We start from the raw sequence: 12,699 nt of genomic DNA on the forward strand, positions 1-12,699 counted from the left end.
CACCACGTGCACTTGAGTTTAAAGACGTGGTTCTTTAAGATGGTGTCAGCGTCAGTGCGGGGGGGGATTCCTTAAATAGTCACGGTGACGAGGAAAGAGGGGAAAAACACTAACTGCTGTAGAGTTTGTACTTGGATGTTGGTTTAAGGTGCGAGTGGTCGGCGTCGGTCTGAGCCTGAAGAGCCCACAGAGCGGTAGAGAATCACAAAAAAAAAAACGTTTTCACGCAAAGACATGAAGTCGACTCGCCTTTATTCTCAGTACTGGAATAAAGGACGGAGAGTGTTTGTTCATTCTTTGCCTGCAGACATGATCACCAAACAGGTAATAAAAAAAAAAAAACTAAAATCAGTGTTTCTAATAATATATATGAATATCTATAAAAACAACAATTCTACATTGTGACCATTGGTTGCCTGTTTGGTTTCAGCTCATGCCTCACGTCGGACTCTGTTTCCCCCCACATGACATTTTCAAATTATTTCTCCATTTTTATCACTTTTTGTCATAAATTGTCTCATCTCCATTTCCCAGCACCCCCCTCCCCCGCTAACCCTGTCCCCCCCAGTCCTTCACCTCCCGCCCACTGTGGTTCTGTTCAAGGACATAAGTCAGCCTTTGTCTCTCCCAATGTTTCTAATACTTAACCACTGTAGACACTGGAGTCTCACTTGCTCGTGTTTAAAGGCCACTGTGCACACACTTTTACCTCAGCCATACTAATATTCTTTATTATTATTAATAATAATAAATGTGTTTGTGTGTCTCTTCTGTGTCTTTTCCGTTTCTCTCTTGTGTTGTTGTTGTTTTTTAAAACATGTTTGTGTATATCTTTAGTTTATGTAGAGCCATTTAAAATGTCAAATAGTGTTTTCCTGCATCTTCTTTCTTTCAACAGGGAAAACCGCCACTGTTAAAGCTGCAGTGCGTAACTTTGACTTTGCTTGAATTAGCCTTTGTCAAGCAAAACTATCAGACCTGACTGAGGGAGGGGGCGCTTGTGTGTATACAGCTGCAGCACAGGAAGCGTGCAGGGGACATTAAGTGTTCATTTCATGTCACAATCCAAAAACAAATGACTTCCTGTGTGCAGCGACTGAACGAAACATAATTTCTTTCTGTTGTCATTTCTGAAAAAGTTTCCCCGTAAAACCACGGCATCGCTTCAGGAAAATGACGAACTAACAAATTTAAAATTCTGTAGTACACATGCCAGGCCTGTAAGTGGCGCTGCAACACTGCTACACCATAAACAGAGAAGAAGAAGAACGTTATATATATAATCACAGAAACAAAGACGGGAAGAACCAAGAGCAGAGGAGAGAAAGTGTAAAAGGTATCATAAAGCAAACAGTATTGCCAACTTGCCGTGATGTTTAGTATCGCTTTTCAGATTTGCGGTGACTTTTTAAAATAAAATCTACTTTCCGAGAAGGAAATGTCCATCAGTTTCACTGTTAAATCTTCACTTGTTTTTTTTCCTTCACCTCCGTAGAAACGCTGTCAAGCTATCTCTAAAAATACAAGAGTATGATGATGGTGGTGAAGATAGACACAGAGAATTCCAGCGCTAGAGACTGTGATGTCGTCGTTTGCTCCAAAGTAGCATCTTTTCACCGTCATCACAAAAATGCATGGGTGGCGTTTTGAAGTTTTCCCACTCTTTGGGGTTAGGGTTAGGGTTGGTTTTTAAGAAATTGCAAAATGTCTTGTATAAAGTTACCATAAAGGTGATACTTGAGTGAAAGTCAAGTCACTTTTTATAAAGTAAAAGTACTTAAAGTATATGACATTTAATGTACTTAAGTATCAAAGAGTAATTTTCTGATATAAAATGTACTTTCAGAGGTTTTAGAAGTAAAAGTATTTCAAGAAGTGTGCCACGGTGACTTAAAGGCGACATAGAACGGAAGCTCCAATTAACGCTGCGTTTGTGTGTGTGTATCTGCGTCATTACCTCGTTAATGAAACTCTAAAGTTTCAGAACAAACGGTTCAGCCACTGCTGAGTGAGAAAATAGTGTTATATTGTTTTCCTGGGCTCTGCGAAGCGGATCGGCACTTCCTTAATTTGATGTCGTCATCAGAAAACCTCTCCTCTCACCACGGTAGCGCCTCCTGGTGCGGGCACTAGTCCGGGCACATCCGGTTGCGTACATTCAACCGCAGAAGAAGAACTACTCTCGTTGTAGCTGCTGAGATGCAGAGCATCCACCCTGCCAGAGGGGGAGCTGTGTATCTGAGAGCTGGCCTATCTATTACGTCACTTCCAGGTACCTGGCCAATCACAGGACAGTGGGAAAGCTCTCGTTGGCTGGCCAATCACAACACAGTCCACGTTCTGGGGGTGTGGTTTTGGTCTGAAACAGCGCGGCTGACGAGAGTGTCAGTGAGGAGATATTTTGATCGGCTCATTTGCACCGATTAGGAGGTTTTTAACCATGAAAACAAGTTAATATATATAAGTAGACCTCCATAACTAACATATATGTGTGATACAAGCATTCGATGTCACCTTTAAAGGTAGGGTGAGGTTGTGGGTTCTAGTCTTCTAGTCTTATGTGTCCTTGAGCGAAGACACTGAAAACCCCATGTTGCAGTGAGTGAATGAGTGAAAACTGTAGTGTGAAGCAGCTCATCAAGACTAGAAAAGCTCTATGTAAATACAGACCATAATACTAACTCCTCTTCTTCTTCTTCTGGTTTTATTTGGTAGTAACGAGTAACAAAGAGAGTTAGAGGAAATGTAGTGGAGTAAAAATCTGACGGACAATATTGTTTGTGTTTAATATAAAAGTTACGCACTACAGCTTTAATGTAAAAACAAGACAACAAACAGGTAAAGTCTTCAGCCGCAGTTTGACTGAATGTAACAGCGCTTTGCCCTCTGCCCCTCAGTGGTTAGAAGTGGAGACTATTACTTGTTTGAAACTGACAGTGAGGAGGAAGAGGAGGAGGAGGACAAAAAAGACGAGGAGCCGCCCAGGAAGTCAGCGTTTCAGGTTAATATTTGTTATTGTTATGATTATTCTGTCTCAATCATCTGAGTACTGGTCAAGCATAACGATGTGTGTTTATTTATTATACTTTATATTCAATCTTATTTACTGTAGTAGTAACATTACTAACTGAAACTTTTATTTTGGTAAAAGGGGATTTTCATTCACACTATTATGAGTAAAATGTACTTAAAGTTTTTTTGGCAGAGCTGGACAATTGAATAACCTTTAATATACAGTTAAAACTTCACAGTAACAGCGTCACTGTGTAAATGAATCACAAGATTAATCTTAACCTTTTCTCCTTAAGAAATATTGAATCATATTTTCTCCTCGGGCCGCAGTTATTGAAATGGAACCATGTGGAAAGTTTAGATTGGACTTTTCTACAGCAACTGAAAATGGAGAGAGGGAACTTTCTAAGTTCATGGTCTCACCAAGAGAACTTTGTGTAATTTCCTGTTAAAACACAGAGTCCTTTAATGTCATTGCACTCGGGTCACTGACGCTCAAGCTCCAGAGTGAAGAAGGTCACGTTTTTAAAATCTCCGGATCCTGACTTCAGTGTCATGGTGAAAAGTTGCTGCTCATACACTGATTTTCAAAGGTCATCACTTGCAAAGAAACATTTGAGGTTTTTATTGACAGTGTAATGTGGTCAAAAAATGGGAGTTACCCTCCTTGTTTCACAGGTGAGGCCGAGAACTCCGAGAAGTTCCAGTCAAAGACGCCTTTAATCTGACAAAGGGTCTTTAACAATAATGTTGGAATGCTCCAGTTTTACCTTTAACAGTGTCATGAGTTCATCCGGGTTTATAGTGGAAGGATTGAAGGTCCAGTGTGTAAGAGTTAGGGACATCTAATGGCAAGACTACATATTGCAATAAATGGAGGAGGACTACGGTGGCCTTTGTGACCCAGAAAGGTTTTGTTTTGTTCTTAAAAGAAAATAAACACATGCTGGAGCAAGGCCTTTGTCTTAAAGACCGTGTAAATAGCTTATTTTAAGGCTACAAAAATAGAAATTTCTATTTTTAGCGATGACACACTTCCATAATCATGCCTATGCTCAAGGTCTGCCAATAAACTCTCCCAAATAGTTTATGTTAGCAATGGGCCCAGCACAAACCCAGGAAATAAAGAAAAAAAGTTTAGTTTTTTCCAACGGATGGATTATTTACATCTGGACATCTTGAGGTGAACAGACACAATAGTTATTTCCGAGATGACGAAATGGCACCAGTGATGAAAATAAAGCTCCCCGAAACTCTTATTAACCTCCTATCTTCTTATGGGGTAAGTTTTCATTACGTAGTTAATCTATGTTACGTTAGTAAATGTTTTTTCATGCTGGACGCTGCCCTTTAATAATCCACAGTGCGTTTCAGAAAGTTATGTGGCTACATTGTTATTAGCTAGCTCATTATTGTTGTTTTAAAATGCAAATGTTACGCACATCGAAACTTCAGATCATCGTATTATAAGCTCTAACCAACCGGATGTGCAGGGCCGCTGCTAAGCTTTTGGGGGCCCTAAGCATAATTGGTCAGAGGTATAGGGAGCTGCAGCTCTGCTGATGTGCTTGAATAATGTATTAATGACACAGCTTTGTGTATGTATTGTGAAGTATTGACTGTGATGCTAATGATTTAGCAACTCTCTGATCACATCATCATCATTCAGCTCATTCAGTAACAGACTGAACCATCCACACCAACACAGAGCCACTTAAATGTATTTTATTTTATTTGATATTAGAAATATGTACCTATCTTTGATCCTACTAACTCTTAAGTAAATTACCTTTCTTGTTTTATGGAATTTATATTCATATTTCATTTTATTTGTCAACAACTTAAACATTGTCAAAGGCCAGTGCTATCTCCTGTCTCGCCATTAGGTGTCACTAACTCTCACACACTGGACCTGTGAGTAAAGGAACGCCTGACTGTAGGTAGTTGAGTAAAATAAGTTCTGTCTGATTGTGTTTACATATTAAAATATAAAAGTAAACATTAAATGAACAGAAATGATAGTTTCCAGTCATTTTCTTCTTGTACTAACAATGACAAACATTCACCTGCATGTTAACAACTGTCTCTAACACTGTTGTCTCCTTTAATACTCTAACACTGTAACACTGTCACGTTTCTCACCGTATGAAGTGTTTCCTCACCACTAACCCTCTCCCTCTTTGTTGCTTCTCTGTAGCGAGCAATTGGGAAGTTTGTGTCCGCGGTTCTGGCTTTGCCCAGGTCAATCATAAAGCTGCCTAAAACTATCCTGCAGTATGTAATGAAGGCAGGAAAGGTACTCACTCACTCACTCCCTCATTCATTCACCTGCACCACTAACACAACTCAGCTATTGTCTGGCTGCTCTTGTAACAGCTAACGTCACGTCACACTCACTCGTGTCATTACCCGATTTTACTTCCTGTTGCTACTAATAACTAACACTTTGAATAACGTTGAAAAAGTGTGTTTCATTTTACAGGATTCTGATCATAAGCTATTTTTATTATTATTTTTAGGTGTTATCACAAAAGTTTATATAAGGAGAAGTAAAAAAAAAAACCTGCCAAAGTCAGTGGCTCTTATTTTGAAAGCCAAGTTGAAAGGAAATAGTGCAGCTGGTAACTTAAGTTCATGTCAGGATCTCTTTTTTTTGTTTGGCAACGTAAACGTTCGGTGACACAAAAGTGTGAAGTACTGAAATGAAAGATTTTATTTAAAAAAGACATCTATTTTCTATGAATAACTACAAAAAAACGAAATGTTAAATAAAAACTAGTATTTACTTTTCTAAGAATGACTTGTAAAACACAATGTAAAATCAAAATGTGTATTTATTTTATTGAAAAAACAACAACTAAGAACGTAATATAAAAATGTTTAAATAGATTTCGACAGGAAGTACTCGCACTGCACTTATGACACGGATGTTCCAGCTCGTGGTTGTTTATCAATTATCAAACCTGATCTGGAATGTCTGAGTGACATGTTCTGCAGCTTTAATCTGAATTTTTTTTTTTTTACTATTTTTCTCCTTCACGTTGTTGTTGTTTATGTCGCTGTCTCAGTTATGACATGAATGATGAAGCAGCCGCAGGAGGATATGACGTTTGGTATTTGAACAAACGCATCCTAGAGATTTTGGCCGATCACCTTCAAACTTGGTGAGGTCACTGTGGACAAGTTGCCGAGCTTAAAGTTCCTGACAGTTTTTTTAAAATGTCGCACGGTGTACGAGATAGGGTGCGCCAAATTTGCCAGACAACAAAACTCTTACAACTTCACAATGGAAGGTCTGATCCCAAACTTGCCATGATTGATGATGGGTAGTTGCTGAAGATGACCACGTTGCAGAAAAGGGTACATTTTTGGAATAATGCCTCCTGGTGGTGGCAGAAAGTACTAAAAAAACCTTACTGTTACAACTTTGCCAATCCTGGTCCGAACTAAACCAAACCTGCTAGGATTGATGACAGTCCAGCCCTGAAGCCGCCCATGTGAAAATATTCAATTTCAAAAACAGCGCCCCCTGGTAACGGCAGACATAATTACATCCACTTGATCGTATCCACTTGAACCTTGATATGTGAGACCTCAGACCTGTCCTGAACATGTCTGTACAAGATTACCTCCCTACAGGAAGTAAAGTCTAACATTGTCTGATCTGCTCAAAACTTGATATGTGAGTCAAGGGAACTTCCCTGAACACGTTTACGGACACGCCTTTCATCCAACAGGAAGTTGACTATTTTAAACAGGAAGTGCCTTCTAACTTTGGCGCAGGGACGCCGCTGAAAATAACTAGGACTGAAAATAACCAGTACCGCAAGCGGTGAATGAACAGGAGATGAGCTAGAGGTGCACATGGTAGCGTGGGCACACGGAGACCTCGATCTCGAACCCGTTCAGAACCGCTTGCAGTTTTTACATTTGTTTCTTCTTTTGTAAATAAGTGATGTGACATTTTAGTTGTGATCCAGGTGTGACTGGGGACAGGTAACATTTGAAAGTGTTTATATATATATATGTATGTATATATATATATATGTATATATATATATATATATATATATATACATATATATACATATATATAAATATATATATATATACATATATATATATATATATATATATATATATATATATAAATATATGATTCCGGTGTGATTTTTGACCTATAACATGACAATTATTTCAGAAATTGACCTGTAACTTGGAGTAAATAAGTCTATTAATTATACTTTACAACAGCAGGACAATTAAAGGAGCCTTAATAATCATTTTAATGATAAAAAGAAATACAAATTTAAAGAGCTAAATATTACCAAACGCCACAGAATAAAAATGAAATATATTACTTTTAATTACTAAATTATTCAAATGGACTTCATATTATAACAATAATAATAATAATAATAATAAACACCATTTCTTGTCAATAATCAAGGCAAATCTTATTTCTTAAAAAAAAACTAAACTAAAACTGAGGAAATGACACTTCAGCACCACTGGAATTCACCATCAACTGTAAATGATTTGCAAAACTAGCTTTTATTTGTGTTTTAACACAAATAACTTACATATTTTTCCCCCCTAATTTTTCTCAGTGGACATCTGGTACTAAACTTTTGATTAGATTTAATGTAAATGTAATATTCTACCATTTAAGTAATTTTTTTTATTTTCAACCCACTATCAAACCCAAAATTCACTCCTAAGATTCTCCCAACATGTGAATCATGAAAAAGCAACTTTGAAAGAATGATGAAGCGTCTGCAGATGCTTTATTTTATACAGAGCTGATTTAGATTTTATTAACAAAGTTGTTTAAAATAAAATCTAAATAATTTGCCTCAGTGTCTCGTCGCCTGGATGTCTGCTAAAGTAAACTGCCGCCTCTGTTCTGCAGTTCCTGTATCACGCCTGGATCACGGACCCTAAAGCTGCGCTCAGAGCTCGAGGCAAAGAGAAACGCAAATTCTGGAAGAAATACACGAGAGGAGTGCGACACAGGAAGAGTAAGAAAGATGGTAAGAAGAAAGAAGAAAGTTCAAAAACCTCAACCTTGTGAAATAGCAAAAATGCTGGAGGAAGATTTTACATGCTTTCTTTGCTCTCATGTCAGCAGGTCATGTGACCATCGAAGTCGGCGAAACGTCAGAAGGGCAAGAAAAAGAAGACGATGAAAATGAGTCGAGTGGTCCAGGTTTGTTTGAGTCTTTTCTTTTTTCAGACAATAATTTACCCCCTTTTTTTTGCTGATTCTTTAAAAACACTCTGGACTCAACTCAGCAAATTTCAAATTAGAATGACCTATCCAGAGAAAATTAGAATTAAAACAATTAATCTAATTATTTTGTCTTTTATATTCCTTTTGTTTGTCACACATTAATCAGGAAATGTAATTTTTTTCCTCATTTCCTTAAGCAACAATATGACTAATTTAACAATTTCAAAATAAAAGTATTGATATTGAATTGTGAGCAACATGAAATACTAGTAATACACATGTATACAGTATAAAGTACAGGCACAAATAACATAAAACCACAGTTAAAACCATATAAAGTGTGAACAATATAACATAAAAACAATATAGTTGTTTTATGTGAATGTGTGTGTTTGTCTCTCCTCAGACAACATCATCAAACGCGTGTTTAACATCATCAAGTTCACGTGGGTGCTCTTCCAGACGACCGTGGACAGCTTCACCAAGTGGATGAACGAGATGTGCCGCGAGTACATCGACATCTCCACCGTGCTGCGCATCGAGCGCTGCATGCTCACACGAGAGGTCAAAAAGGTGCGCTGGATCCTCCATTTTGGTTCTTTAAAACACTCACTGCGTTCAAGTCTGCATTAACCCTAACCCATTTATTAGGGACCCTTTGCAAGGAAGGAATTTTTCTCAAATGAATCACATTCTTTCCCATTACCCCAAAACTCATGAACTTCTGTGCCTGCATCTATCTTGGTGTAAATTTCCATCTTGCTTTTTTTTTTAAATGTTTCACGTACATGAACGAAAGTTGGTGACCCCTAACCCTAACCCAGTTTGTGACACCGGTACAGTTAAAATTATTCATAACTTTGACTCAATAATTCATAAGAAGATTTTGTAAAGCCTGAAGATTTGACCTATAAACACACACACCCCAGGATGTCCATATAAGGAGTTGCTGTGTGAGCATTGTCTTTGTGAAATTAAAATCTCGTGTCATTAGTTTTCATAAGCAGGTTAAACATGAAAGAAAGAAGAAAAAGCAGACAGTAATGACCACACACTCTCCCTCCTCCATCCTCTTGTCCCACCAGGGTAATGTGCCGTCCAGAGAGAGCATCCATGTTTACTATCAGAAGGCCATGAGGCTCAACATGTCCCGACAGGCCAGCATGGATCAGCTCAGCGACGACGAGTCGGCCTCGGGCTGCACCGGCGTGCGGAGGAGACGTGGAGGTTACCACATGGAGAGCCAGGACTCCACAGCCTCCAGAGACAGCATATCCAGGTACGCAGCAGTGTATTGTGTGAGACTCACTCGGTTAATTAAGTCTCTACTCCACCGTAAAGTTGACGTTTGGTTTGTTTTCATGGCTGGAAAAGCCTCCGAGGTAAGTGTGAAAATGTGTTTGTTTAGTTTGGCCGTGAGTCCACGGATCGTGGTGAGTTTGTGGTTATCATCACATTTCATTCAAGCTTTCTTTGGCTGAATCTAGTGTTTGGAAACGTAGACTCATGCTGACTTCCAGAGATCATAATAATGCTTATAAAAACGTTTCTTTTCTCTTTTTTGGGGCATAATTTATGACTTAAATTATAGGTTTATTAATGATTTTTACCCTAAATATTTTGGATTCCTATAATCTGCTGTAATACTTGAGATAATATTTGTTTTTTGGGGTATTTGCTCATTTTGTTTTCATTTATTGAACATTTATTTAACTCAGGGAAACCTCTGAGGTCACCGTAAAAGAATTACAAAATTGTATACGACAGAATTAATTCAAATAACTTAGAAATGGGAATTCTATTCTATTCTCTTTCAATTGCAGTTTTCCGTAGACGACTTTTTTCCTTTTATTATTGTTAAAAAAAAAAAACGAACTTTGGACCGTGACGTAGTTTATATACTTGTTGAAAATGAAAAAAATTGTTATATTTTTCATCAGATTGCCTATACTCTAGGTTGTGCTGGAAAAGGGTTAAGTATTTCATCCACTTTGTATCAAATATGTTTCATGCATGTTTACAAGTACAAACATTTGGATTCAGCCTTTCACTTTCTTTAATTTTCCCACTCATTTTTACCGTGAACGTTGTTTTAAGTGGTTTTATTACATAGAAAATTCTCTCCGTCTTTGTGAACCTAACATCAACCCCCACCTCATCCCCTCTCATCCCTCATCTGTCACTCTCAGTGCTGTCACTGAGGCCACCACGCTGTTCTCTCGCCAGTCCACGCTCGAGGACCTCGACGGGATGTCAGAGAGCATTCCCAAAACCAGCGAGCGAGCCAGGCCCAAGCTGCGCAAGATGTGTGGCCTGGACGTGTCCACGTCGTCCGTGGACAGCGGCAGCAGCTTCATATCCAGGTGCCGCCTGTGCTGTCTCTCCTTCACCCACATACTGTCATACTGCCACATCCACTCACTCCTGTTTGTGCAACTCTTTTCCATTTTTATTGATGATGATTTTTAACTTTAATGTTTATATTAGGACGTTTCTCCCGTAGACCACAAACTGAACATCTTTGTGTTTTGATGCAAAGGTTTGCACACCTTTTAAGCTGAATCAATAAAAACTTCAACAATAACTTAAAATATAACCTTTTAAAGCCATGCCCTTTGTGATGTAATTGAAATAGATTTTGTGTATTTTTAAAGGTCACTTTTCTCGTTTCATTGTTCACTGAGCTGTGACGAATATTTGTAGAAGTACATAATATAATAAAAAATTGTTTCAGCTCTAATCCCATGTCAGGGTCAGACCTCGGAAATCCTGAGTACTGATTAGAAATGGAACCGATCAATGAAGTCTTAACTAATTTACCAAACATCTCTTGGAAATGATTTGTTTATCACTTCAAAATTATATTAGCTGTTACAAAAACGGCTGTAAATGAGTCTCTGCTTTTAAAAGTGGGTCCATTTTATAGAAAGTTTGTGAACCACTGTCGAGATGACTGAAAACATTAATGCATTAATAAAAACTTGACACCTGAATGCTGTTTCTTTTTTGTCCACCTGTACTTTATTGTCTGAACCCATAGATTCTCTGATTAATTCCTTCAAGGGAGGCATTGATCCGTTTGTAGTGTATGTGTTGTTTTGTGTGCGTTTTCTGTGTGTGTGTACAGGTGAGGAAGCACATAGCTCACAAAGAGAGGAAGAGAGAGAATTCAGTAGCCAAGGGGAAATAACAAAGCACAAATTGTAGAGCAAAATGGCAGTGGTCAGCCAGAGGCTTCCTTCACAATTTCCCATCATACATGAACCACAGTGAGAGTTTGATATTGTTTTCAATCAAGTGACCAAAAACTAGGTCCTACTCCAGGTCATAGTGTGTAGTTTGATGTCCACTGAAATGACTCACACACACACACACAGGTAATTTGTCTGTGGTTCAATCAGACAAGAGTTATTTTTTCTATCCCAAGGTGATCAGGGGTTTATTGCTTCTGAGAAAGCAGACTGCTGTTGTGTTGTTGTGTTTCCTTCATTACAATTGGCTGGTCCGGAGCCGGAGGCTCTATGGATATGAAGTGGTTCTGTTAGTGAGGCACAGAAGAGGTAATAAGTACATAATTCAACTATCAGACCTTTTCCGGGTCAATCCAGGTTTGGTGTCGAACAAGATTAACAGAGAGCAAACACGTCCACTGAGAGGTATCACTCTGTCCTTTCCTGAACTTTATGTTTTTTTCTTTCCACATAGTGTTTGTACTCAAAACTTAATAACTGTCGTTGATGTCCATTTAGTCCACAAACACCTTTGGTACAAAGTGGTAAATCCAGTAAACTCAGAGGTAGAGATTTGACATGAAGTTATTAAAGAAATATGGACATGGATACATGTCAGAAAACATCTTCAGACAGGTTTTGTTGTGGTTAACGTAGCTACACAACTTGCAAACCAACATTAGTTACATGACAGTATTGCAGCCCTGTGTTTGCTTCTAAAAATAATCAGTTTAAAGGTGTTCCGTTTGTCCTGATACTTCACTCTCCCCCCTACCTTAACAAGAATGGATGGTGACACCCTACACCTACACGTGAATGTGAAAACAGGAGTAGTGTAGCTTACTGATCGGGACAAGAGGCGAAATGGGGTCGACACAACACACGAGAAGAAGACCGCAGCGCTCCAGTGTGACTACTACGCAGTCCCAGCTGATATTGGACAAGAAGTGTGGTACGCCCTACCTGGTCATTTGCCAATGGATGACATTCAGAGTCTACCAACCAGCAATCCCGCCAATTACATACTGCATCCCTTCACTGGCTTCCTGTAGCTACTCGCATCCGCTTCAAGACTCTAGTGCTTGCGTTCCACGCTACAAACGGATCCCGTCCAGCCTACATCCAGGACATGATCAAAACCTACACCCCAGCCCGCCCACTCCGCTCTGCATCGACAAACCGGCTCACTGCCCCGTCACTGAGAGGATCGCAGAGGCACTCGCA

The 12,699-nt window shown here is 38.8% G+C and overlaps 1 protein-coding gene across 1 annotated transcript in view; it reads left to right on the forward strand.

Moving 5' to 3' along the window:
* Nucleotides 1–11,376, forward strand: part of LOC122786346 (piezo-type mechanosensitive ion channel component 2) — an 89,581-nt gene extending 78,205 nt beyond the window's left edge. The window contains exons 32-39 of the mRNA XM_044053001.1: nucleotides 2,898–3,001; nucleotides 5,210–5,308; nucleotides 7,925–8,045; nucleotides 8,144–8,221; nucleotides 8,652–8,818; nucleotides 9,331–9,524; nucleotides 10,435–10,608; nucleotides 11,373–11,376. Of these exons, the coding sequence (XP_043908936.1) occupies nucleotides 2,898–3,001; nucleotides 5,210–5,308; nucleotides 7,925–8,045; nucleotides 8,144–8,221; nucleotides 8,652–8,818; nucleotides 9,331–9,524; nucleotides 10,435–10,608; nucleotides 11,373–11,376 (941 nt within the window). The remainder of the gene's footprint in view (nucleotides 1–2,897; nucleotides 3,002–5,209; nucleotides 5,309–7,924; nucleotides 8,046–8,143; nucleotides 8,222–8,651; nucleotides 8,819–9,330; nucleotides 9,525–10,434; nucleotides 10,609–11,372) is intronic.
* Nucleotides 11,377–12,699: the final 1,323 nt, after the last annotated feature.

Source organism: Solea senegalensis, linkage group LG1 (genome assembly GCF_019176455.1).
Source record: "Solea senegalensis isolate Sse05_10M linkage group LG1, IFAPA_SoseM_1, whole genome shotgun sequence".
NCBI classification, from domain to species: Eukaryota; Metazoa; Chordata; class Actinopteri; order Pleuronectiformes; family Soleidae; genus Solea; species Solea senegalensis.